Genomic DNA, 26,804 nt, shown 5'->3' on the forward strand with positions numbered 1-26,804 from the left:
GGCTGATTTTATTTTATCCGTTTTTATACTGGAACTGAATGACTTTAATGGTTCTCAGACATGCATTTTTCCATTGATTCGGATAGATCACTGTGGTAAAATACTCTGGCTGTATCCAGAATCATCCCCATACTCTCATTCCCTGTTAGTCCACTAGCCCACTTGAAGGAGTGAATAAAAACGAGTTTGCACACTGAGTTGCTGGGCTGCTGTTTTTGCATAGTTTGAGCTTGGTGTTTAATAATAATTTGATATTTAGATAATTGGCAAACTCCATTAGGAATTAAATGATTTATTTAAAAATCTGTCATGGAAACCGTGACCCTCACAGTGCAGAGCTGTTAATTGTACATCGGTTGTAGACTCATTATTGCAGTGCATTATGGGATTGAATGAGTGCACTTGATAATGTCAACTATAGGGTTTCAGACACTATGGTCATCCACTCAAATAGTGCACTATATAAAAATATATAGATAACTTCAGATGCAGTCTCTATCTCTGACAGAGTTCCTGATATATTCAGCAGCAACACCACAACATCGCTAATGAGACCAGAGCACGAAACACAGGACCTGATGGCTCTTTTTAATCAATCAAAACATATACAGCAGTGTAATCTGATTCAACAAATGACTCTAAGGAGTAGTTTTACTTGGTCAAACACATACAGCTTACTTATTAAGTGTGAGACATACATAAATGTGTTTGTATTTAGGTTGCATATAAAAAGACTGAAAATTCATTTAAAATCTTTTGCAATAACTATAAAGAGAAATGTGTTAATCATTCAAATTATCTCTACATTTGGTACATATTTTTTTCATTAAAAGAACTTCATTCAATCATTAATGGAACCATTAAAGAACCAGAATCATTAAATAATGATTCCATTCATACTCATTATCTTATCTATTTCCTAGAAACTGACTGTACTCTCAGTTCCTTTACAGTTCCGTTAAATAAAGCATTTCTGAGCATCTCTGCATCAGACACAAAACCCTCAAGCACAGAAATAGTTTAAAAGATGATGCTTATCAATGTAGCCTGCAAACAGTAACGATGCAACATCATATTCACAATGACATCTACAATGAAAAACCAATGTCAGTTCTGAGCTGACAGGCACATTCTGCACAGGAACAAAACAACTTTCAGAAAGTCACTTCTGACACTGTCATAATCCACTGCATCTGTATCCTAAAGGTATAAACCCGCACAATAAGAGGTTCTCCTCAGAAAAACTGCACAAGGAAAAATTTGTAATGACGAAAAATACTTTTCACTGTATTATACATTATACATACATTGAATACATTTGACATAGGCTACTTAATACATTTATTATTGACAAACACAATTTAGTATTACAAGCATTACTGAAAGCATTTGCAATCGGTTCAAACACCAAATTTTCATTCCTGTCATATTGTGATTAAAGTTTACATTGCCTGTTTTCATAATCACTGCAAACTGACAGTTATTAGCCTGCATTAATCAGTCAACAAAAATGATGATTAAATGAGAATGATCTAAGAATGAAACTGTCCTTCATTTTCTGAACTTTGTATAAGCATATCATATCTTCCTAAATTAATAATAAAGCAATAACATTAACTGAACATCAAGCAGACAGCTACTGTAAAATAAACATCCCAAACGAACCAAAATACTACAAATAAATCTGATCACCACTGGGGTTTGTTTGTTAACATGTGAAAGACAGTAATTATAATGTCACTGAATGAAACCCGAAGGAGTCAATTATATATTCCTATATTCATCATAATACACGGTCTGTGTATAATTAATGAGTGTTTTACTCATTTGTGACGGTTCTTGTTCACAGAGGCATAAAGTTGACTGCTGTTATCCTGAGGTCCAGCTGTTGGTCAGCTTCCTCTGATGGAAGCGTAAGTCACTTTATCATCATCATGAACCTGAAAGAACATCACAGATATTGTCAAACAAGTTTCAAGTTTCAACCCACAAATATTACAGCCTCTTGTTAGATTTTTACTCAAGAGAGTTAGAAGAACTGCATTTAAGAAATAAACTGATTTAGGTATAGCATATAAACTATCAGTTTGAGAGATGGATGGACATTGATGTAGGAAGTGTTTAGTCACCTTGTTCTCTTTGGCTTGCTTTTTACAGTACGTGGCAACCTCAGTATAAGTCACATCATCTTTCTGCTCCTAAACAATGAAAATATGTAGAACCAAGTTATGAAATACAAATCATTGTTTTCAAATATATTTATTCTTATTGGTAACATTTACTAAAGAAACGGTTCAAATACTGTATACTAACTTAACATTTAGCTGAAGCATAACGTGAATAAAAACACATTCAGGGATCATTTACCCTGGAGCAGTGATTATGGACACAATAATAATAGCTTATGGATCAACCTCTTGGTTTTTGGCATTACAATACTTACCACAGAGTCATCATCAGTCCCTCTTTTGTTATCTGAAAAATAATGGTGCCCCATTTATTAGGAATACTTATGATAAAGACAGAAAAACAAAACACAGAATGTCTGTAATGCAAGTTAAAAGTGTCTAGAAGAATTCAAAACTTTATTATGTCTTGTTAATTTATTGATTCCTCTTCACTTATTACAGGAATTATGTTAAAATTACATACAGTAATTTGCTAATCAGCAAAATCTGACAAAACCATAGTTTAAAACAAACACGTCAACATCTTTACCATCATATTTTTTCCAAATGAACTTTCCATGACAAACCCAAAACTAGTGTGCTTTTCTGTAAAGTCAGATTTCTTGGATTCTTTCTCTGTTGTAACGAAATATGAGAAACTAAATCTCACCAGCTTTTGTATTTTTTTTCCGAATCAGCCAAAAAATAACAGCAAGGAGAACAGCCAATGCTGCAACAACACCAACAACCACTAACGGCAAGACAGTCGCTGAAGGAGAGACTATATAGAGGGACACATTCAGATCCAGATGAAGACAACAGCAGAATATCTATTGTACATTACTATAATTTTTAACAAAGATATAAAAACAACAACTACTGACAGCAATATAAAATGATACATTTTTAATATCATAATTATCTTAGAAGAAAAAAGAAGCCAGTGCAAAGCACTGAAGTGAGAGACTGATGATGTGTGTCAGTCCTGTACCTTGTTGTGTCGGAGTGGCTGCTGTAGTTGTGCTTGATTTCTTCTCAGAGTTTGAGCTGCTGACTGGAGTCAGTGTTGTTGAATCGACTGGAGCTGCAGAAGATGAACGTTCAGATGCAGATGAACACAACAGCAGAATATCTATTGTACATTACTAACAATTTTAACAAAGATATAAAAACAACTACTGACAGCAATATAAAATGATTAATTACACATTTAATATCATAATTATCTTGAAGAAAATATTTGTAGATGATGAGTTTACAAAAAGCTTTTCTGGTTACAGTTTATTTCGATAGTCCACTTTAGACATTCTAATAACTTTAACTTTCCAACTAACTCTCTATTAGTATTAATAGGAAAAAGGAATATGATAAAAGTTCTACTGTAACTGCATGGCACTGTGAAATGAATAAGACTTACAAAGGGTGACTGTATGTAATGTGGTTGTAACACTTTTGGTTCAGTATCTGTAACTCACAAAGTTTTTGAGCGCTAGAGTGCTCAAACATTTATTCAAAGTACCCACATTTGTTTACTACAAAAGGCACTCATTTAAACCTCTGTAAGAATATTACAGCCCTTATGATGTCAAATAAATGGTTGTAAATTGTAACAAAAAAATAAGCAAAACAGAGGCTACATTATGCAATATGCTTAAAAAATAGGTTTATTGAAACAATCCAAAACAACGCATCTCTCTTTCTGTGACTGACCATAACTCAAATCCACTAACTGTTTGACTCAGGAGTGTGTGTGCGTGTGCAAATTAACAGTGTTTATGATTAGTTATAATTATTAAATGCTTGACTCCAGTGTACCTGTGTAAAGAACATGTAACAAAAAACACTATCAATATGTGTGTGAGTTTGTGTGTGAATATTCTCAATCATAGGTGACAAATTAGCATTGTTAACCCTGGAGTGCAGGCTTGGTGGGCCCAGAAACTGCAAAGAGCACTTTGCAACTTTGCAAAAGGTTTAGTACTAAACAAAATATTTTGGCCAAAATATATACACTCACCTAAAGGATTATTAGGAACACCTGTTAAATTTCTCATTAATGCAATTATCTAATCAACCAATCACATGGCAGTTGCTTCAATGCATTTAGGGGTGTGGTCCTGGTCAAGACAATCTCCTGAACTCCAAACTGAATGTCAGAATGGGAAAGAAAGGTGATTTAAGCAATTTTGAGCGTGGCATGGTTGTTGGTGCCAGACGGGCCGGTCTGAGTGTTTCACAATCTGCTCAGTTACTGGGATTTTCACGCACAACCATTTCTAGGGTTTACAAAGAATGGTGTGAAAAGGGAAAAACATCCAGTATGCGGCAGTCCTGTGGGCGAAAATGCCTTGTTGATGCTAGAGGTCAGAGGAGAATGGGCCGACTGATTCAAGCTGATAGAAGAGCAACTTTGACTGAAATAACCACTTGTTATAACCGAGGTATGCAGCAAAGCATTTGTGAAGCCACAACCTTGAGGCGGATGGGCTACAACAGCAGAAGACCCCACCGGGTACCACTCATCTCCACTACAAATAAGAAAAAGAGGCTACAATTTGCACGAGCTCACCAAAATTGGACACTTGAAGACTGGAAAAATGTTGCCTGGTCTGATGAGTCTCGATTTCTGTTGAGACATTCAGATGGTAGAGTCAGAATTTGACGTAAACAGAATGAGAACATGGATCCACCATGCCTTGTTACCATTGTGCAGGCTGGTGGTGGTGGTGTAATGGTGTGGGGGATGTTTTCTTGGCACACTTTAGGCCCCTTAGTGCCAACTGGGCATCGTTTAAATGCCACGGCCTACCTGAGCATTGTTTCTGACCATGTCCATCCCTTTATGACCACCATGTACCCATCCTCTGATGGCTACTTCCAGCAGGATAATGCACCATGTCACAAAGCTCGAATCATTTCAAATTGGTTTCTTGAACATGACAATGAGTTCACTGTACTAAAATGGCCCCCACAGTCACCAGATCTCAACCCAATAGAGCATCTTTGGGATGTGGTGGAACGGGGGCTTCGTGCCCTGGATGTGCATCCCACAAATCTCCATCAACTGCAAGATGCTATCCTATCAATATGGGCCAACATTTCTAAAGAATGCTTTCAGCACCTTGTTGAATCAATGCCACGTAGAATTAAGGCAGTTCTGAAGGCGAAAGGGGGTCAAACACAGTATTAGTATGGTGTTCCTAATAATCCTTTAGGTCCTATCCTTTAGTTCTTACTATTAAATATATTTTTTTCTTCATAAAATCAGCATGTGCCTATTTCCAGCTTTGACAACCATTCATTTGGGATCTGGGAGGAAGTGGGTAAACACTGAAATTAATTTGGGATTTTCCACTTATTGGGAATACTTATTATTCTTAATATTTTTGACCTGCCTGCTTTGACAACATTGTATGAGAACTGAACTGAGCTGGACGATGACATCACTGTTCTCTTTCATAGGTTCACTCAACGCTGCGGATAGCGCAGTGGGATATTCTCTGAATGTGCCAATTGTCTGAAGCCCTATAGAATCACGCCAATTCATTGGCTGATGGCGCCCGCGCAATCTGGCTCCGCCCCGACGCTCTTACGTCGCATCATTACATATTCGCGCGCGCCATCTGCTCCTCAGATTTCTCTGCCTTCAGAACGAAGCGGTCACGTTGCCCTTCGTTCGTGATTTTTCTGAGCTCAAACTTTCTGGACTATTCTCGGCGCTTCTGCGACTGTTCAAGTGGAACTCTGTTTCTCCTTTCGGTGAAGTTGCCATGGAATACCGACGCTGTACTCTGCCATGTGCTCGTTACATCGCTAACGACGACCCGCACAGTAAGTGTGTTAAATGTATGGGTTTTTCACATGTGCGCGAGGCAGTCATAGGATCGTCTAAATGCAAATTCTGTGAAAATTTGTTGCTCAAGACCCTCAAATCGCGGCTCGCGGTTTTTGAGAGGGAATCATTCGTCTCCCCCTGTCGCGCTCCCGAGGCCTCTCGAGGATCCGCGACTTGGGGTTCGGATGTAGAGCTTGAGGATGTGGAGTTCGAGCAGACGAGCCCCGCTCTTTCTCTCCCTCCCTCCCCTCGGAAACTTTAGCCGACCATCTTGCTCCGTCGTCTGCACCGTCCTGGAAGTCGCGCCCCCTCCTCCCCTCTAAAGCATGTAGGACTACTTCCTCTCTCATTGGGAAATCCTACATGGCGGCTGGGCAGGCAGGCATGACCCTGCACACTATGGCCATTCTCCAGGCCTACCAAGCGGACGTCCTTAAGGAAATGGACGAGGGCGACGGCGTGACCCCTGAAGCGGTCAAGGAGCTTCGTAAGGCTACGGATTTAGCCTTAAGAGCCACCAAGCATACCGCACGCGCTATAGGTCGCTCTATGGCTGGTTCCGTTGCGGTGGAACGCCACTTGTGGCTTAATCTCACGGAGATCCGTGACAAGGAGAAGGTTTTCCTCCTGGAAGCCCCCATTTCTCAAACAGGGTTGTTTGGTGAGGCGGTCAACACGGTGGTTGAGAAATTCCGCTCCTCCAAATCCCAATCGGCCGCGTTCAGACAGTTCATACCCAGGAGGGCTAGGGAACCTTCTGCTCCCTCCCCTGTTCGACCCAGAGAACGTCCCTCTTTTAGACCGGAGTTCTCTTCCAGGAGGAGCGAACCGGTGCATCCCCCACCTTCCACGGTTTGGGGAGCCCGCGGTCGCCCGTTTCCCCGTCAACGGCCTCACAAGCACCTCCAGATGAAGCGGTCCGACAAACCGACCGCTCCGGCGGCCCAGAGCCGTTCCTGACCCTCCGGTCGGAAAAAGGAGAGCTCCTCTGCTTCCTCAAGGTTGGGACAGACCGCGCAAGCGTTTCTGCCCACCTCCCAGCTCTCCTTTCCTTGCCCTGTCACCTTCGCCACTCAGAGTGTCTCGAAGTGCAGGCCATTTTTCACCATCTCTACTCAGCCCGGCGCGGAAGGAAGGAGACGCTTTTTGCTTTCTCCCCTCACCCCCAACACTCTCTATAACTGCCGGTCGCATTCTCGGAGGCACTTTTCGCTTTCCTCCGGAGCGGGCGGACCTGGTCACCATGACCCCAGCATCGATGCCTCCCATCACGTGTCAGGACGCCAAGGGCTCTCCTGCACAGTCAACTTCTCTACCTCACGAACGTCAACACGGCACCCTCACTCAGGTATGTCGTCTGCATTACAACATCCCTCTTCCTCTTTCACATTTCTTTCAAGAATGGGAGCGCTTACCAGGGGTTTCGTCTTGGGTTCTTCGCACAGTCCGGTTCGGTTACACTCTTCAGTTTTGCCGCAATCCCCCTTGTTTCAACGGGGTCTTTCCTACCATAGTAGACAGCGTCACTCAGGCTTCTGTACTTCAGCAGGAAGTTTCATCCCTCCTTTTCAAAGGAGCAATAGAAGAGGTTCCTTCAGGGGAAACCGAACGGGGCTTTTACAGCCGTTATTTCCTGGTCCCGAAGAAGGGCGGCGGTTTGCGTCCCATACTGGACCTCCGCCGACTGAACTTCGCCCTTTACAAAGGGAAATTCAAGATGTTGACGCTGAAAGCTATCATATCTCAGATTCGGCCAGGGGATTGGTTTGTGACAGTAGACCTAAAGGATGCTTACTTTCACATCCAGGTTGTACGGCGACACAGGCAGTTCCTCAGGTTCGCCTTTGGAGAAAGAGCGTTCCAGTACAGGGTCCTTCCCTTCGGCCTCGCTCTGGCCCCGAGGACATTCACGAAGTGTATGGATGCAGCTCTGGCCCCTTTGCGGCTCCAGGGCATCCGTATTCTAAATTACCTGGACGATTGGCTCATTTTAGCCCAGTCCAGGGAGCTAGTGACCCACCACAGAGACATCGTCCTGAGTCATATCCAGTCTCTCGGTTTGAGGTTGAACTCGGAGAAGAGTGTTCTTGCTCCGGCTCAAAGCACCGTTTTCTTGGGGGTGAACATGGATTCCGTTCTCATGCAGGCCCGCTTGGCTCCTGCACGGATTTCCAGTCTGACGTCATGTTTGGCCCGTTTTTCGCTAGGCCATCATGTGTCTGTGGGCACTTGCCGCAGGATGCTGGGCCTGAATGCCGCGGCCTCCTCCGTGCTACCGCTGGACCTGCTCCACATGAGACCCTTCATGTGGTGGATGAAGCTCTCAGGGGTTCGGCCCTCCGGGCCAACCCTTCGCCTACTGAAGGTATCGCGCAGTTGCTTTCGAGCCCTGTCAGTTTGGCGGGACCCTCTTTTTCTTCGGAAAGGGGTCAGCATGGGTGCGGTATTTCGTTGCCAGATGATTACGACGGATGCCTCTCTCACCGGCTGGGGAGCAGTTTTCGAGGGCAGACCAGCGTGTGGGGTCTGGACTGGCGAGACTCTCTCTTGGCACATAAACTGCCTGGAGTTAAGAGCCGTTTTTCTGGCTCTGCATCATTTTCTCCCTCTTCTGGAGGGACTCCATGTTATTGTCAGGACAGACAACATGGCAGTGGTGTCTCATGTGAACCGGCAGGGGGGTTCTCGGTCGCGCACCCTGGACAGGCATGCGCGTCACCTTCTCCTGTGGTCTCAGAGCAGATTCCTATCTCTGAGAGCAGTTCATGTCCCAGGGGTTCTGAACCTCGCAGCAGACTTTCTGTCGAGGCAGAAACTCAGATCGGGAGAATGGATGTTGAACCGCCAGACAGTGGCCCTGATCTGGGAGGTTTTCGGAGAGGCGGAAGTGGACCTCTTTGCATCTCAAGAGTCGTCCCAATGCCCGCTGTGGTTCTCCCTGAGTCCCCCGGCTCCATTAGGGATAGATGCGTTCGCTCACCCTTGGCCAACGCAGAAACTCTATGCCTTCCCGCCCAGCAAACTGATCCAGGCGGTCTTGGCCAGAGTGAGAGAGAGCGGAGTCAGCCTCCTCCTAGTAGCTCCGTTCTGGCCGTCTCAGCCATGGTTTTCGGAGCTAATTCCTCTGCTGGAATCTTCCCCCTGGAATATCCCGGTCAGGGAGGACCTGCTGTCCCAGCTGCAGGGCAGGATATGGCATCCTCGCCCAGACATGTGGAAGCTGTATGTTTGGCCGATCAGAGGCCATTAGCATTAAGTTCTGATCTCCCAACTGACGTTCAGGAGACCATTGCGAGTGCTAGAGCCCCTTCTACAAGGAGGCTATATTCTTTCAAATGGAAGGTTTTTGAGGCATGGTGCTTAGCACATGATAGGAGTCCAGTTAACTGCCCTGTTGGTTCAGTACTAGAATTCCTGCAGGAGAAGTTTGCTTCTGGAGCAGCTGCTACCACTCTCAGAGTTTATGTCGCAGCTATTGCAGCACATAGGGAATCGGACGAGATTCCCCTGGGGAAACTAAGGTTAGTTTCGGCCTTCATGCGTGGGGTTAAGCGCCTGAAACCGGCTCGCTCCCCTAGAGTTCCCTCATGGGACCTTTCTGTTGTCCTAGAGGGTTTGACGAAGGCTCCCTTTGAGCCCTTGGAGTCAGCTCCGGAGCGGATTCTGACGCTCAAGGTTTCTCTTTTGTTGGCTTTGTCCTCATTAAAGCGGGTAGGAGACTTACAAGCTCTTTCTGTTAGCGAGTCTTGCTTGGACTTTGCTCCTGGCTTGATCAAGGTTTCCTTGAGGCCGAGACCAGGGTATGTCCCCAAAGTTCTTTCCACAACTTTCCGCTCGCAGGTGGTTAACCTTAACGCTTTCCACCCTCCTCCATTTTCTTCTGAGGAAGATAGGAAGCTTAACTTGCTCTGCCCAGTTCGTTCTCTTAAGATATATGTAGACCGCTCAGGCGGTTGGAGAAAATCTAACCAGCTTCTGGTTTGCTTCGGTGCTGGCCGCCGTGGGCTTGCTGCATCAAAGCAGAGGATTTCTCACTGGGTCACAGAAGCTATCTCGTTGGCTTACGAGGTGCGTGGCTTACCTTCACCTCTTAGCGTTAGAGCACATTCCACCAGAAGTGTGGCATCTTCTCAAGCTCTTTTTAGAGGAGCACATTTGTGTTGCGGCAGGCTGGTCCTCTCCGCACACTTTTGTAAGGTTCTATAATTTGGATCTTGACATGACCCCGGGTTCCCAGGTTCTTTCTGTTTGAACTCATCTTGGTCGTTGTCTCTTTATGTACCAGTCATTGAAAGCGCTCTAGCTTGGCGAGTTTGGTAGTCCGTTCCCACTGCGCTATCCGCAGCGTTGAGTGAACCTATGAAAGAGAACGTCTCTGGTTACTTACGTAACCTATGTTCTCTGAATAGGGAACGAGACGCTGCGTTAGCTGCCAAGCTCCTCGCGCTGCTGACAGTTTTTCTTTTCGGCAGAGAAATCTGAGGAGCAGATGGCGCGCGCGAATATGTAATGATGCGACGTAAGAGCGTCGGGGCGGAGCCAGATTGCGCGGGCGCCATCAGCCAATGAATTGGCGTGATTCTATAGGGCTTCAGACAATCGGCACATTCAGAGAATATCCCACTGCGCTATCCGCAGCGTCTCGTTCCCTATTCAGAGAACATAGGTTACGTAAGTAACCAGAGACGTTTTCTCCAGATAACTAATAATTTTTACAACAGAAATGAATCAATGCTGAATTGGTAACACTTTAGAATAATGGTTCGTCATTAATAAGTAACTATGCAGGAAGTAATGCAGGACTAATGAGTAGTACTACATTAACACTTCAGCAACTACTATTAATTAATATTAACTAATCAGTAAGTAATATCAAATTAAGAACTATATTTCCTTATTAGGTAATCAATAATTACATAAAGAGATTGGCATCATTAAGAACTAATAGGTAATTATGACAAATTATTAAAAATTACTAATTAATTACTAATCACAACATTAACGTGTCTGAGACGTTAGCAATTTTCTTAACGTGGTCATAAAATGCATCACTAAATATACCTCCTTTCTGAAACAGGCCCCTGAGCACGAAACACGGGACCTGATGGCTCTTTTTAATCAATCAAAACATATACAGCAGTGTAATCTGATTCAACAAATGACTCTAGGAGTAGTTTTATTTGGTCAAAAACATACAGCTTACTAATTAATTGTGAGACATACATAAATGTGTTTGTATGTTGCATATAAAAAGACTGTGAAATTCATTTAAAACCTTTTGCAATAACTATAAAGAGAAATGTGTTAATCATTAAAATTATCTCTACATTTGGAACATATTTTTTTTTCATTAAAAGAACTTCATTCAATCATTAATGGAACCATTAAAGAACCAGAATCATTAAATAATGATTCCATTCATACTCATTATCTTATCTATTTCCTAGAAACTGACTGTGGTCTCTCAGTTCCTTTACAGTTCCGTTAAATAAAGCATTTCTGAGCATCTCTGCATCAGACACAAAACCCTCACGCACAGAAATAGTTTAAAAAATGATGCTTATCAATGTAGCCTGCAAACAGTAACGATGCAACATTATATTCACAATGACATCTACAATGAAAAACCAATGTCAGTTCTGAGCTGACAGGCACATTCTGCACAGGAACAAAACAACTTTCAGAAAGTCACTTCTGACACTGTCATAATCCACTGCATCTGTATCCTAAAGGTATAAATCCGCACAATAAGAGGTTCTCCTCAGAAAAACTGCACAAGGAAAAATTTGTAATGATGAAAAATACTTTTCACTGTATTATACATTATACATACATTAAATACATTTGACATAGGCTACTTAATACAATTATTATTGACAAACACAATTTAGTATTACAATAAGCATTACTGAAAGCATTTGCTCAATCGGTTCAAACACCAAATTTTCATTCCTGTCATATTGTGATTAAAGTTTACATTGCCTGTTTTCATAATCACTGCAAACTGACAGTTAACAAAATCTAAGAATAAAACTGTCCTTCATTTTCTGAACTTTGTACAAGCAAGACATCAGTATATCTTCCTAAATGAATAATAAAGCAATAACATTAACTGAACAGCTACTATAAAACAAACATCCCAAACTAACCAAAATACTACAAATAAATCTGATCACCACTGGGGTTTGTTTGTTAACATGTGAAAGACAGTAATTATAATGGCACTGAATGAAACCCGAAGGAGTCAATTAAATATTCCTATATTCACCATAATACACGGTCTGTGTATAATTAATGAGTGTTTTACTCATTTGTGACGGTTCTTGTTCACAGAGGAATAAAGTTGACTGCCGTTATCCTGAGGTCCAGCTGTTGCTCCGCTGATGGAAGCGTAAGTCACTTTATCATCATCATTAACCTGAATGAACATCACAGATATTGTCAAACAAGTTTCAAGTTTCAACCCACAAATATTACAGCCTCTTGTTAGATTGTAAAGGGATACTCCACTTTAAAATGAAAATTCTGTCATCATATACTCACTCTCATGTTGTTTCAAACCTGTATTAATTTCTTTCTTCTGCTGAACAGAAAGGAAGATATTTAGAAGAATGTCAGTAACCAGACAGTTTCTGATCTCATTGACTTCCATAGTAGGAAAAATATATACTATGGAAGTCAATGAGACCAGAAACTGTCTGGTTACTGACATTCTTCTAAATATCTTCCTTTCTGTTCAGCAGAAGAAAGAAATTCATAAAGGATTGAAACAACATGAGGGTGAGTATATGATGACAGAATTTTCATTTTAAAGTGGAGTATCCCTTTAACTCAAGAGAGTTAGAAGAATGCATTTAAGAATGAAACTGATTTAGGTATAGCATATAAACTATCAGTTTGAGAGATGGATGGACATTGATGTAGGAAGTGTTTAGTCACCTTGTTCTCTTTGGCTTGCTTTTTACAGTACGTGGCAACCTCAGTATAAGTCACATCATCTTTCTGCTCCTAAACAATGAAAATATGTAGAACCAAGTTATGAAATACAAATGTTGCATCATGTTTTCAAATATATTTATTCTTATTGGTAACATTTACAAAAGAAACGGTACAAATACTGTATACTAACTTGACATTTAGCTGAAGCTTTTATCTAACGTGACTAAAAACACATTCAGGGATCATTTACCCTGGAGCAGTGATTATGGACACAATAATAATAGCTTATGGATCAACCTCTTGGTTTTTGGCATTACAATACTTACCACAGAGTCATCATCAGTCCCTCTTTTGTTATCTGAAAAATAATGGTGCCCCATTTATTAGGAATACTTATGATAAAGACAGAAAAACAAAACACAGAATGTCTGTAATGCAAGTTAAAAGTGTCTAGAAGAATTCAAAACTTTATTATGTCTTGGTAATTTATTGATTCCTCTTCACTTATTACAGGAATTATGTTAAAATTACATAATTTGCTAATCAACTAAATCTGACAAAACCATAGTTCAAAACAAACACGTCAACATCTTTACCATCATATTTTTTCCAAATGAACTTTCCATGACAAACCCAAAACTAGTGTGCTTTTCTGTAAAGTCAGATTTCTTGGATTCTTTCTCTGTTGTAAAGAAATATGAGAAAATAAATCTCACCAGCTTTTGTATTTTTTTTCCGAATCAGCCAAAAAATAACAGCAAGGAGAACAGCCAATGCTGCAACAACACCAACAACCACTAACGGCAAGACAGTCGCTGAAGGAGAGACTATATAGAGGGACACATTCAGATCCAGATGAAGACAACAGCAGAATATCTATTGTACATTACTATCATTTTTACCAAAGATATAAAAACAACAACAACTACTGACAGCAATATAAAATGATTAATTTTTAATATCATAATTACAGTATCTTGATATTGATATTATCTTGAAATTAATATTTGTAGATGATGAGTTTACAAAAAGCTTTTCTGGTTACAGTTTATTTCGATAGTCCACTTTAGACATTCTAATAACTTTAACTTTGCAACTACATGCCAACTAACTCTCTATTAGTATTAATAGGAAAAATGAATATGATAAAAGTACTACTGTAACTGCATGGCACTGTGAAATTAATAAGACATACAAAGGGTGACTGGGTATGTAATGTGGTTGTAACACTTTTGGTTCAGTATCTGTAACTCACAAAGTTTTTGAGCTAGAGTGCTCAAACATTTATTCAAAGTACCCACATTCGTTTACTACAAAAGGCATTCATTTAAACCTCTGTAAGAATATCACAGCCCTTATGATGTCAAATAAATGGTTGTAAATTGTAAAAAAAAAAAAAAAAAAAAGCAAAACAAAGTTTTGCAATAACATTATGCAATATGCTTAAAAAACAGGTTTATTGAAACAATCCAAAAGAACAATCTAAAACAACGCATCTCTCTTTCTGTGACTGACCATAACTCAAATCCACGAACTGTTTGACTCAGGAGTGTGTGCAAATTAACAGTGGTTATGATTAGTTATAATTATTAAATGCTTGACTCCAGTGTACCTGTGTAAAGAACATGTAACAAAAAACACTATCAATATGTGTGTGAGTTTGTGTGTGAATATTCTCAATCATAGGTGACAAATTAGCATTGTTAACCCTGGAGTGCAGGTTTGGTGGCCCAGAAACTGCAAAGAGCACTTTGCAACTTTGCAAAAGGTTTAGTACTAAACAAAATATTTTGGACAAAATATTTACATTCTTACTACTAAATATATTTTTTCTTCATAAAATCAGCATGTGCCTATTTCCAGCTTTGACAACCACTCATTTGGGATCTGGGAGGAAGTGGGTAAACACTGAAATTAATTTGGGATGTTCCACTTATTGGGGATACTTATTATTCTTAATATTTTTGATCTGCCTGCTTTGACAACATTGTATGAGAACTGAACTGAGCTGGACGATGACATCACTGTTTTCTCCAGATAACTAATGATTTTTACAACAGAAATGAATCAATGCTGAATTGGTAACACTTTAGAATAATGGTTCGTCATTAATAAGAAACTATGCAGGAAGTAATGCAGGACTAATGAGTAGTACTACATTAACACTTCAGCAACTACTATTAATTAATATTAACTAATCAGTAAGTAATATCAAATTTAGAACTATAGTTCCTTATTAGGTAATCAATAATTACTTAAAGAGATTGGCATCATTAAGAACTAATAGGTAATTATGACAAATTATTAAAAATTACTAATTAATTACTAATCACAACATTAACGTGTCTGAGACGTTAGCAATTCTCTCAACGTGGTCATAAAATGCATCACTAAATATTCAAGTGTTACCTAGTCACTATGTAGGAACTAGTGATCTGGACCTAAAGTGAAAAACATCTTTTTCACTTTAAAATAAGGGTCCAGATCACTAGTCCTTGAAGAGTGACTAGGTACTCGAGTAATTAGTGATGCATTTTATGACTATATTCAGAGTAAAAAATTATGACAGATTACGTCTCAGAATCACCATAATGTTCTTTATAATTTATCAGTTAATAGTTATTAATGAGGCTAATCTCATTAAGTAATTATTGATAATAAGGAACTATCTCCTCAATTTGATATTACTTACTGATTAGTTAAGCTTGTTTCTATATTAGTTAATAGTAGTAGCTGAAGTGTTAATGTACTACTCATTAGTCCTGCATTACTTACTGCATAGTACTTATTAGTGACGGACAAAAAGTGTTACCGCTGAATTTACTTAAACTGGACAATGACTTTCTTCTAGAGCTGCTGTACAGCCAAAACAATCTTTGTTGGATTCATCTCCCGTTACCACAGTAAAGCTGCTTTGAAACAATTTGTATTGTAAAAAGCTCTATGTAAATAAAGGTGACTTGAGTTGAAATGATCATAGGACTCCTAGCTTATCCCTGACTGATGGAATTGGTGGCGTTACAACTCTCCCCATGTTACAACCATATCCGTCTCCCCTAAACACCTTGCTGTGTAGGAATTACAGGTGAAGCTGAAGTCTTCTCAGAGTTTGGGATAATGATCCGTTTATCTGGGTGGAGGACCATATTGTAGAAAAAGAAATAGAAAAACAAAACAAACAAAAACAACAATAACATTAATCTTAAATATATAGGGCCCTATTTGATTTCATTGCCTTACTTTCTTCAACAACTCTGGTTAGCAAAAACTACCTTGTATCCTCATATAGTCTTCTGCTCAAATATATGAGCGATTTCTACAGCTATTAGATCATGTTTTAAAGGAATAGCTCACTTAAAAATGAAAATACTGCATGTCTTCATTTACTCACCCTCAAGTTGTTCTAAACCTGTATGGGTTTCTTTCTTCTGCTGAACACTAAAGAGGATATTTTAAAGAATGTCAGTAACTAAACAGTTGATGGAAGTCAATGGTGTCAATCAACTGTCTGGTTACCGACATTCTTCAAAATGTATTCTCTTGTGTTCAGCAGAAGAAAGAAACCCATACAGGTTTAGAACAACTTGAGGGTGAGCAAATGAAGACATGCAGTATTTTCATTTTTAAGTGAACTTTTCCTTTAACATCTATTGCATCATGCCCTGTATGTTACAATTGTTCTGTTTAATGGTGAAGATTAATGATTATTTTGAGAGTTATTTATACAGACTATACCAGAAATTATTATGGTCATGACTCATGATCCAAAAGGACCTGGACTCAATCATTGACAAAGCTGATTTAAAGAGTTACTTTGCAGATAATGTGTGTGATGATAAAAAAAGAAGCCAGTGCAAAGCACTGAAGTGAGAGACTGATGTGTGTCAGTCCTGTACCTTGTTGTGTTGAATCTGCTGCTGTAGTTCTGCTTGATTTCTTCTCAGAATTTGAGCTGCTGACTGGAGTCAGTGTTGTTGAATCGACTGGAGCTGCAGAAGATGAATGTTTAGATGTAGGACATCAACATCATATTTTCTACTTGATCATTACATCACATGCAGTTTGTTAAATCATCAGTATTTACAGTGCAGTTGTTGAGAAGAGAGGTGATTCAAGAAAATTGATTCAAGAAATGTCGTTTTTTCTTCTTACCTGAATACTTGACAGTATATGTGGCTGAGGTCTTCAGTTGATTTCTCTGAGTAAGCTGACATCTCCACTCTCTGTTGTGATCTTCATTCAGGAGTGTTGTAGTCAGAGTGCTGTTACAGTGTGTTGAGGAGAAGAATATCTGATATCTGGAGTCTGTCATCACACTAACACCAGCCTGATTCACCCAGATCAGCTGAAGTCCCTCAGAACGGACCAAAGTATCACAAGAGACATAATATAAATACAACTGACAGGAGAGAGTCACAGAGCCTGATCTGATCTCAGTCTGTGAGGATGATGAAGAGACTGAAACAGAAAATAAGACAGAAATCACACTACAGACGTCACTCTTTTCATTACATGTGTGAGTTTTAAGGTATTATTTAAAAAGTTACAGAAACACTGACCATGAAGAACATGCAGATAAACACGTGCTTCAGTTCCTTGTTGTTCTCCACGTCCATTCTCATATTGTCGGCAGGCGTAAAGCCCATAATCTTCTTGTGTGACTTTCTTGATGTTCAGAGAGCAGTCAGACCCCAGACTCAGTCTCTCACGTCTCTCTGTGTCATTCTTCTTTTTCCCTCCAGCAATCAGTTCAACTGTCTCTGAAAGTCTGATATAGTTCCATGTAGTCGATGTGCAGTCAGAAAGAGCATTATTACAGGGCAGACGGACATTTTCACCAGAACTGCTGAACACACGAGTCTCTTCTGCTCCACTGGTACCTACATATTCATATAAAATAATAGTGTTAATTATTTAAACTTTAATGACATACAGCAAATATTTTCTTAATTATTAAAAACTAGTGATAACATACTGACACAAGTGATAACATACTGACACAAAATTTTCAGCACGATAAAACCATCTTTGCCAGTCTCTAAGTAATTTAATTATTTTTGAACAGATGGTTGTTCACATTGTAAATATTTTGCATAATGTCTTATAGACCATATAAAGATTTCTTCACCTGTCAGAAGTGGACAGAGAATGATCAGTTGCAGCAGACACATGTGACACCGATCAGACATTTTCTGTTTCTGTCAGTCTTTCTTTTCATCATATAGTTACAGTTCTTCCTTCAAACATCATCAGCTCCTCCTGTGGTTGTGAACTTCCTCTGATCAACTGACTGTTTAGTGCTGACACTATACTGATGCATGATAAAGAAGCGTCTATAAATATATATTGTTTAAAGCAGTTTGGTTTGTTCATAGCGAGGGGCCACTGAAACTCAAGACTGCAATTTTTAAAGGTTCACTGAAATAAATGGATACAGCAACTGAGAAAAATAAAGAATTCTGAAAAATGGACTAAACGTAACATATAAAGGTCATTTATTAGTTGTGTTTTCTCAATTTTTTTTATTGTAATTGAAAGTTATTATTATTTTATGATATCACCATAATTGCTTTTACCATTTTTGTATTGGACTTGTTTTCTAGTTAGTACTTCAAACCCTAATGAAAATTCAGAAAATATCATGCTGTCACAAGGCGAGGGAGGGTTGGATCCAAATGCAGGTTTATTAAAATTATACCAAAACACTATTACCGGTAACTCAAAAAAACTGAAAAACAAAACACAAGGAGACTGAACGGAGAACACTAATAATCAGAGCCACAGAAGGACAATAAACAGGTTCTCATTATACTCAAATTGATGCTTCCTTGTTTCATCGTTCCTCCGTCCTCCAGCCTGTGACCTGGAAACCGATCAAAGAAAGTCATCTTGAAGAACATCTCATTTCTCTAATTGCACCATGGAAATTGCGAGGAACGAGGAGCGAGGAAGCTTCCAGAGGAGATATGAGCGAGGATACACAGGTGTATGTATACAGCGGGGGAAATAAGTAGGCTATTGAACACGTCATCATTTTTCTCAGTAAATATATTTCCAAAGGTGCTATTGACATGAAATTTTCACCAGATGTTGGTAACAACCCAAGTAAGCCATACATACAAAGAAACAAACAAAAATAAGTTCAGTGCTCCTCGCAAGATTTCTGATAGAGGAGTGAAAAGAATAATCAGAAGAGTTGTCCAAGAGCCAACACCAAGTTGTATGGTGTTTTTAGGGTAATGTGCACTTCCATTTCTCCTCCAAATATGTCACATTATTATGGCATCCAAACAGTTCAATTTTGCTCTCATGTGACCACACTATATTCTCCCAGTATTTCACTGGCTTTTCCAAATGTTGTGCAGCAAACTTTAAATGAGCTTCAACATGCTTTTTTTTCAGTAATGGAGTCTTGCGTGGTGAGCGTGCATACAGGCCATGGCGGTGGAGTGCATTACTTACTGTTTTCTATGAGACAACAGTACCTGCTATCTGAAGATCTTTTTGAAGCTCTCCACAAGTGATCCTTGGCTCTTGGACAACTCTTCTGATTATTCTTTTCACTCCTCTATCAGAAGTCTTGCGAGGAGCACTGGTCGAGGCAAATTTATGGTGAAATTATTGTCTTTTCACTTCCGTATTATGGCCCCAAAAGTGCTCACTGGGCCATTCAGAAGCTTAGAATGGTGCCTATAACCAATGCCATCATTATGTTTTGCAAACATTTAGGTTGCGAAGGTCTTGAGACAGCTCTTTGCTTTTACCCATCATGAGATGTGTCTTGTGTGACACCTTGGCAATGAGACCTTTTTGTAGGCCATCATTTGGGACTGAACCAGCTGTTATTAATTTCCACTGACAGGGGGCTGGATTGCTTTTTAATTACTGTAAGTTTTCAGCAGTTGTCTTGGCTTTCCATGCCTTTTTGTGCCTCCCTTTCTTCATGTGTTCAATACTTTTTCCCTGTGTTATTTCACATTATTACACATAGCTTAATTTCTGAACTTATTTGTGTTTGTTTCTTTGTATGTATGGCTTACTTGGGTTGTTACCAACATCTGGTGAAAATTTCATGTCAATAGCACCTTTGGAAATATATTTACTGAGAAAAATGATGACGTGTTCAATACTTATTTCCCCCGCTGTATATGCGGAAGTCTGAGCTGAAACGTGAGGAAAGGAAACGAGGATGCACAAATAAGAAAGGAGAAGCACCACAAAGGGTAGTAGACTAACAAAACACACTAATGCCGGGGACACACTTTACGACTGTAAGGCAGATTATGAATGTAATTTTATACTTACGACTGATCATACCCAAACATGCAGAGTCAGAGACAGTTGCGTTCAGCCTGTGTTCACTGTTCACAGTCAGTGTTTAATATCTGCTGCAGTCATTGGAAACAGTCTGTGTTCAGTTCAGTCTTAGAGGGTTCCAGCTAGTCGTTAAGTGTGTCCCCAGGCATTAGAGAAACAATCAAAGACTAATGAGGGGAACAGGAACCAGGCACACTACAAAACAAGACTCCAAGGAACAAAAGCACTCGGAACAAAAAACATGGTTGTATACATAATACCAATATGTTTATATCAGGTGTGAGATCTGTCCACTCTGTGTGTGCAGTTCTCACCCTATACTCAGTTATCCACCAGCTTTTAAAACACACATCAACACCCTAGCTACCACCCCATGTACCCTAGCAACCACACATCAACACCTTAGCAACCAGCACAAGTACCCTAGTAACCACATAGCAACACCCTAGCAACTGCATAGCAACTACCCAGAGTACTTTAACAATTGCATAGCAACACTAGCAACCACCTCAAGAACCCTAGCAACTGCATATCAACAACCTACCAACCACCCAGCCTAGCAACACCCTATCTAATATTTTTAGTCTATCTATCTATCTATCTACCCTTACGAAAAAAAAGTATACTTCAAGTTCATTTTATGGAGTATACTTGAGTAATGTTCAAGTATATTTTTAAGTATACTTTATGTAGTAAGTATACTAATGTCAATATGTACTAGTAGTAAACTTGTAAGTGTACTATTTTAATACCGTTTGAGACTAAATTGGCCCACTTGAAGTATATAAAAGTATATGTTTAAGTGTACTATAAGTGTAACAGTAGTAAACTTTAAGTGCACAACTAGTTCAATTATGTTTCTCATTTGTACTGCAAGTGAACTTATGAGTATACTAGTAGTTTACTATTTTAATACTTGTAGCAACTTTGAAGTATACTCTCAGTAAACTATTATTCTATTATTCTATTATTGTACTGTATTCCACTCTCCCCTCAAGTTCACATACAGTTCTCACATTATGAACACACATGCATTACCTTGTTTGCCCTGTGATGTGAGTATGGGTCTGTTCCCACTCTGAGAGATGTCTTCTGTGAACTCTTGTAAACTGGTGTAATTTTCAATATCTTCCATCTTAAAACATAAAGTTCAGTAAATCTGTCGGCCACCGTCTTCTTTATTTAATAGCAGAGCTTTTTAAGTAATGTCTTTATCTTGTAGTCCTGTCCTCCAGATCACCAACAATGAAACAACAGTCCATGAAGAGGAGAGCAATCAAAGGAGAGCTTCCCTGGAAGAATTAAGAAGAGAAAGGTCTTCCTGAGTTTTCTCTGCTCAGACTTGTCCGAACTGCTCCTTTTTACAGCTCTCTCGGCTCTAACTTTTATCCCCTTTTCTCTCCCTCCCCCGTATTTTGGTGGTCACGTGCCCATTTCAGGGTTGGAAGAAGATAAACACTGGCAGGAAGAATTAGAAGAGAGATGGTTATGCAATACTGATTTTTTTTTTTTTTATGAGTCAGTTGTAGACTGTTCTAGCCAATACGAAGAACAGTTTGTTCATAATAGTGTAATATGTTTTTTCCCACATATATTCCTGTAAAATGTTTCATACTGAACAAGTTGTGAAATCCAGCTGTACACAAAACATCAAAACCAAGTTTGTATTTCATTTCAGATGATTTACTTGCGTGTGTACAATGGAGTCTTAAGGCTAAAAGCAACTTAATTATTTAGAGGTGAAACATATAATTAGGCTTTTAATTCCCTTTTCTGGGAAATTGTGCCTAATCTGACATCTGATTATTGAAGTTATTACAGCCATACTTTTTAACTGGTCCGCACAAAGCAGTGCTTAACCTGTATGAACTTAATTCGTGTGCTGAACACAAAAGATGATATTTTGAAGAATGTGGGTAACTAAAAAAAATAAAAAATACTATGGAAGTCATTAGGGAGCAGGAACTGTTTGGTTACCAACATTCTTCAAAATATCTTCCTTTATGTTGAACTGAAGAAAGAACTTCATACGTTTAGAATAACTTGAGGGCGAGTAAATAAATAATAACAGAATACAATTTTGGGGGTGAATTAACCCTTTCACATAGCAAAATAGATAGTTTTATGAACTTTTAAAAATGCTTCTTATCTCTTTTGGTGTCATTCCATCGGTCAGTATTTTGGTGGAAATCCTTAAAACCGAAAAACTATGTAAACTAAAAAAATCCCAGACCACATTACATGGGTTTCTGTGGCTAGGGTTAAACACTATATCACTAAAGGTTTTGGCAAACTCTCTTTTGCTACTTTCAGAGACTGATGAGACATAAAACTGATGTGTAGGAAAAAAACAAGTCAAAAGCATGACTCAACACTGTCACAAAATCATTACGCAAGATTTTGGTCAATCCATGACTCGGAATTTATGCAAACTAATCTGGCCTGATTTAATATGACACTGCTGTTTTAATATTTAACTGACAGAGCTCTGTACTGACAGGTATTCTTCTCTGGATCAGAATATAGACATTTTAGACCATACATAATGTATGTTTTGTATATCTTCGTCACAACATCACACTATTTTTCCTGTGGAGACGAATTTCTTTTTGCTATTCTGTCTCCATCTTTTTTTTTTTCAGTTTAACTTTTCCTATGCGTGACTGAGCCATTCCCCAGATAGCAGTCACTTTCCTACTTGAGATAAAAAGGACCTTCAATGAGTAGAGAAAAACCCCGAATGAATACGTATGAATACATGAATACATATGAATCATGAGGGAGTATATACTCCTGACTCTTGTTAATACGTTTGAATATGACAGTATATATAAATCACAGCATCACTGTGGTGTGGTGTTTTACATCGTTTATCCTCCCTCTGTCAAAGAAAATTCATTTTCATTCCACTGCTGTGGAGAAATGAATCAATTCTGCTAAATGAATAAATGGAAATGTGAATGTAAAACCTCAATTGTATTAGTTTAGATTGACCTTTCGCTTGTGTATATTTTACCGTGTCATGTATGCCTTCTCAGATGTTTCTGTCTCTTGCAGCTGTTCGTTTATCATAAAAAGGTTATTCTGCATGGCCTCGGCTGCATTCCTTTTCTATCTCCAGCTGTTTCTTCACTTCCTGTTCCTGCTTTCTTAAAAACAGCTGCATCTCCTCCAAACACACAACAGATCTTTTCTGAAAGCAATAATTATTATTATTATAATATTAATTTAAAAACATACAAACATTAACTGACTTTAGTATCAAAAATCACTTTGAGATAGGCCCTAACTGCGATGTAATACTGTAATTGTCTGTTATTATTAAAAAATGTTATGCCATATTTAGTTCCCTGTTGCCTTTGGCAAAACAGTTAAAATAAATCCCAGTCCATCCTTCTGGGATGAATTGAACTTATTCAATGGCAATTAATGTCTTTTTAAGGAAGTCTGCTGGAGTCTTTTTATGTACTTTAGGATAAAAAGACTCCAGCAGACTTCCTTAAAAAGACATTAATTGCCATTGAATAAGTTCAATTCAACAAGCTTTGTAATGTCTTAAAAAGCAGTGAGTTGAAACACTTGATTTTATTCCTCTTTCAAAAACGCTGTTAATTTTGTAAATAAAATCCTTGATTTTTCCCTCCATCCACCAAAACACTCAGAATACCTAAAACACCATTATTACTATAAGATTGATAAAAAATTATTCAAGGTATGATACTGTGCGTGAAAAAATAGTAAACGTTTTTTTTCTTTTTTACTGTCGACACCCAGTACCCCCTTGTGATCCCAAGACTTAAATCCTTGTCTTAGAGATTTACTATGGACTTTATGTGTGGTCCATCTGTGTCACAGCTTGTTCCACAAAAGAAAGAGAGATGTGTATCTAATCGCATTAGTTTTATTAAATTAATAAAACAAAACTACTCTGGAGCACAGCACAAGAAAATAAAAAGAGAACCACAAAATTATCCAATACATCAACAATGACGGATAAATAACTAAACTCAACAGGGGGTATAAATATACAGGATAACAAGGAACTAAACAAGAAACAGGTGAACATCATAATCAGTACCACAAATGTATGTTCTATAATATAGTATGGACGTGTGTGTGAATGTTATTTGGACGTCCTACGTGCCATGTTGGCACTGTCATGTGACTTACCAGCATCAGTTGCGTCACTTTACTGTCATTCACAGATTCTCTCCTGCAGCCTCATGGGAAAGTAAAGCGTCGTACGCACAACACTTCAGAATCTCACCAGAAGAAGTATCTGGGTACTTTTCGTCTACTCTTATGAGTACTGTGAATTCGGACATACTTGCCTACAATCCAAAACAGGCCTACAAAATAGAAGGTTTGATTTATAGATACATCTATTTATCTCCACACCGCTCTGTGTGAAGGAGAGACATTTTGTCTGCATTGCAAAACACAACCTGACGTGTCTCACTGTCACTGGGGATATTTTGGGGATATTTAATTTGATTTTATCAATCAATAAATTCCACTAGAAACAAACCTTGTTGTATTATTTTAATTTAATACTGTGAAGCTGCTTTGATACAATCTGTATTGTGAAAAGCGCTATACAAATATACTTGACTTGACTTGACTTGACTGTCTAGAATAAACCCCAACTCTTCTGGTTATTATCTGGCTGACAATTAGGGTTTTTTCACTGCCCCTTACAGCATACACTGTCATCTGTATGTTGATTGTCATCTTTTACTGAAAGAGATATGTTCTCAAAACATTTAGAAAATAATGCCTGCCAGAGAGAACCATTCTTCTCCTTTGGGTAATATCTAACTGTAAGTCCACGTTCCCATCCTGGTTCAACTTCCATGCCAACCTCCCAGTACATCTGACCAGGTTGTATGTTCTCCACAAAATTTTCCTTATAACCTTTGTCAGAGGTGTGGACTCGAGTCATGTGACTTGGACTCGAGTCAGACTCGAGTCATGAATTTGATGACTTCAGACTCGACTCGACAAAATGTACAAAGACTTGCAACTCGACTTGGACTTTAACATCAATGACTCGTGACTTCACTTGGACTTGCGCCTTTTGACTCGAGAAGACTTGCTACTTCCCATGAAAACTGGGGGAAAAATGTCCACATGGCCGCGCCGCTCTCAGTTTATCTGCATCTGTGAAAAAAATGTGCACCACCTGTATGCATGCAGAGAGCGCGCGCGCTGCCTGCACGACATCCAATCACTGTAGTTGATTGAATCACGTTGTTTTGATTCGACAGCATACGCCCGTTTCACATTCACACATACTCCGTTTGCAGTGCGTATGCGCCAGCGGGTGCGTATTTTTTTTCCATACCCATGTTAACAGGTTAGAGCTTTCACACTGCACGCGGTTGCAGTCCGTCGATCCGTTCCCGGTGCGGTGCGTATACAGCAGTGCCGCGATCGTTTCCGCACCGAGTCTATTTCTGCTGTGCTGCACATGTGCTGCACGCGCTGAATTAAAGTGACAGCGCATGTTTCGTGGTCAAAATGAACACAGATTGACCTAAATTTTTTGTAATTTCACCATAAATGCGATTAATTAAATAAAATGTAGTAATCTCACCATAAATGTATTTAATTAAATACTATTTTCACTTTAAGACCAGGGTAAAGCAAGGAAAACTACAATTTACCTCAACAAGGCGACATAATGAACAAATCTCGTCTCATTCGTGGAGGTGGAAAAACATGTTCCTTGTGACATGCAAGATTTATTGTATTAATTTAAATATAAAATAAAAGGCATGAGAGTCGGCTGTTTTTTTTATATAAAAAATCTGTTTTGTAACCTACATGGTTAAATATTTGACCACTTGCTTTAGGAACTTAATATAAGTAGAAGTAATGCATTGAATAATAGGCCTACGTTGTTTAAATTGTGTTTAAACGTGCATACGTCTATTAAAGAGTGTATATGTGTACAAAGAGAATCGCAATGCTGAGACGTAAGACCGGGGTAGCCTAAATCAAGGGAAAATACAATTATTTCAACAAGGCAACATAACACTCGTCTCATTCGTGGAGGTGGAAAAACAAGTTCTTTGTGACATGCGAGATTTATTGTATAAAGATTTAAATTATGCAAAAGAAAGAGTATGAGTCTGCTGTTTTTGTCAATTTTAAGTTTTAATTTAAAATGTAGGCTATGCGATTTTAATATTAGTACATGGTTAAATATTTTACCACTTGTTTGAGCAACTTAATATATAATTATATAAGAGTAATGCATTAAATAATACGTTGTTTAAATTGTATTTAAACGTGAATACGTCTATTAAAGAGTGTATACGTGTGTACAAAGAGAATCGCAATGCTGACAAAATTTTTTTTTTAAATAAAAGATGCTAATAACTTCTGGATTTGAAATACAAATAGTGAGTATGTATTTGTGGTACAGCTGCGGATCACGCACTGCAAACGCAGCATATGTGAAAGCACTATTGCGCGTGCTGGTCTTGCACCGCATACGCACTGCAACACGCATTCCAATATTATCAGGTTGGTCCAGTTTT

General features: G+C 39.0%; 1 protein-coding gene across 3 annotated transcripts; it reads right to left on the reverse strand.

The window, feature by feature from the left end:
• Positions 1-576: 576 nt before the first annotated feature.
• On the reverse strand, positions 577-21,658 carry LOC311306951 (uncharacterized protein). Of its 3 annotated transcripts, XM_084435604.1 has the most exons (10): positions 21,298-21,658; positions 17,502-17,822; positions 17,095-17,400; positions 16,839-16,931; positions 16,007-16,072; positions 3,160-3,252; positions 2,839-2,949; positions 2,444-2,475; positions 2,130-2,198; positions 577-1,940 (listed from the first exon to the last, which is right to left on the reverse strand). In XM_084435604.1, the coding sequence occupies exons 1-10, from the start codon at positions 21,392-21,394 to the stop codon at positions 1,893-1,895; spliced, it is 1,236 nt and encodes a 411-aa protein (XP_084291730.1). In that variant the 5' UTR covers positions 21,395-21,658; the 3' UTR covers positions 577-1,892. The 3 variants fall into 3 exon arrangements, with proteins under 3 accessions (XP_084291730.1, XP_084291731.1, XP_084291732.1); XM_084435605.1 differs by lacking the exons at positions 577-1,940; positions 2,130-2,198; positions 2,444-2,475; positions 2,839-2,949; positions 3,160-3,252 and adding exons at positions 11,108-12,421; positions 12,943-13,011; positions 13,269-13,300; positions 13,659-13,769; XM_084435606.1 differs by lacking the exons at positions 577-1,940; positions 2,130-2,198; positions 2,444-2,475; ... (1 more) ...; positions 3,160-3,252; positions 16,007-16,072 and adding exons at positions 11,108-12,421; positions 12,943-13,011; positions 13,269-13,300; positions 13,659-13,769 and having other exon boundaries at positions 21,298-21,657.
• Positions 21,659-26,804: the final 5,146 nt, after the last annotated feature.

Source organism: Rutilus rutilus (genome assembly GCF_951802725.1).
Source record: "Rutilus rutilus genome assembly, chromosome: 17".
Classification (NCBI taxonomy): domain Eukaryota; kingdom Metazoa; phylum Chordata; class Actinopteri; order Cypriniformes; family Leuciscidae; genus Rutilus; species Rutilus rutilus.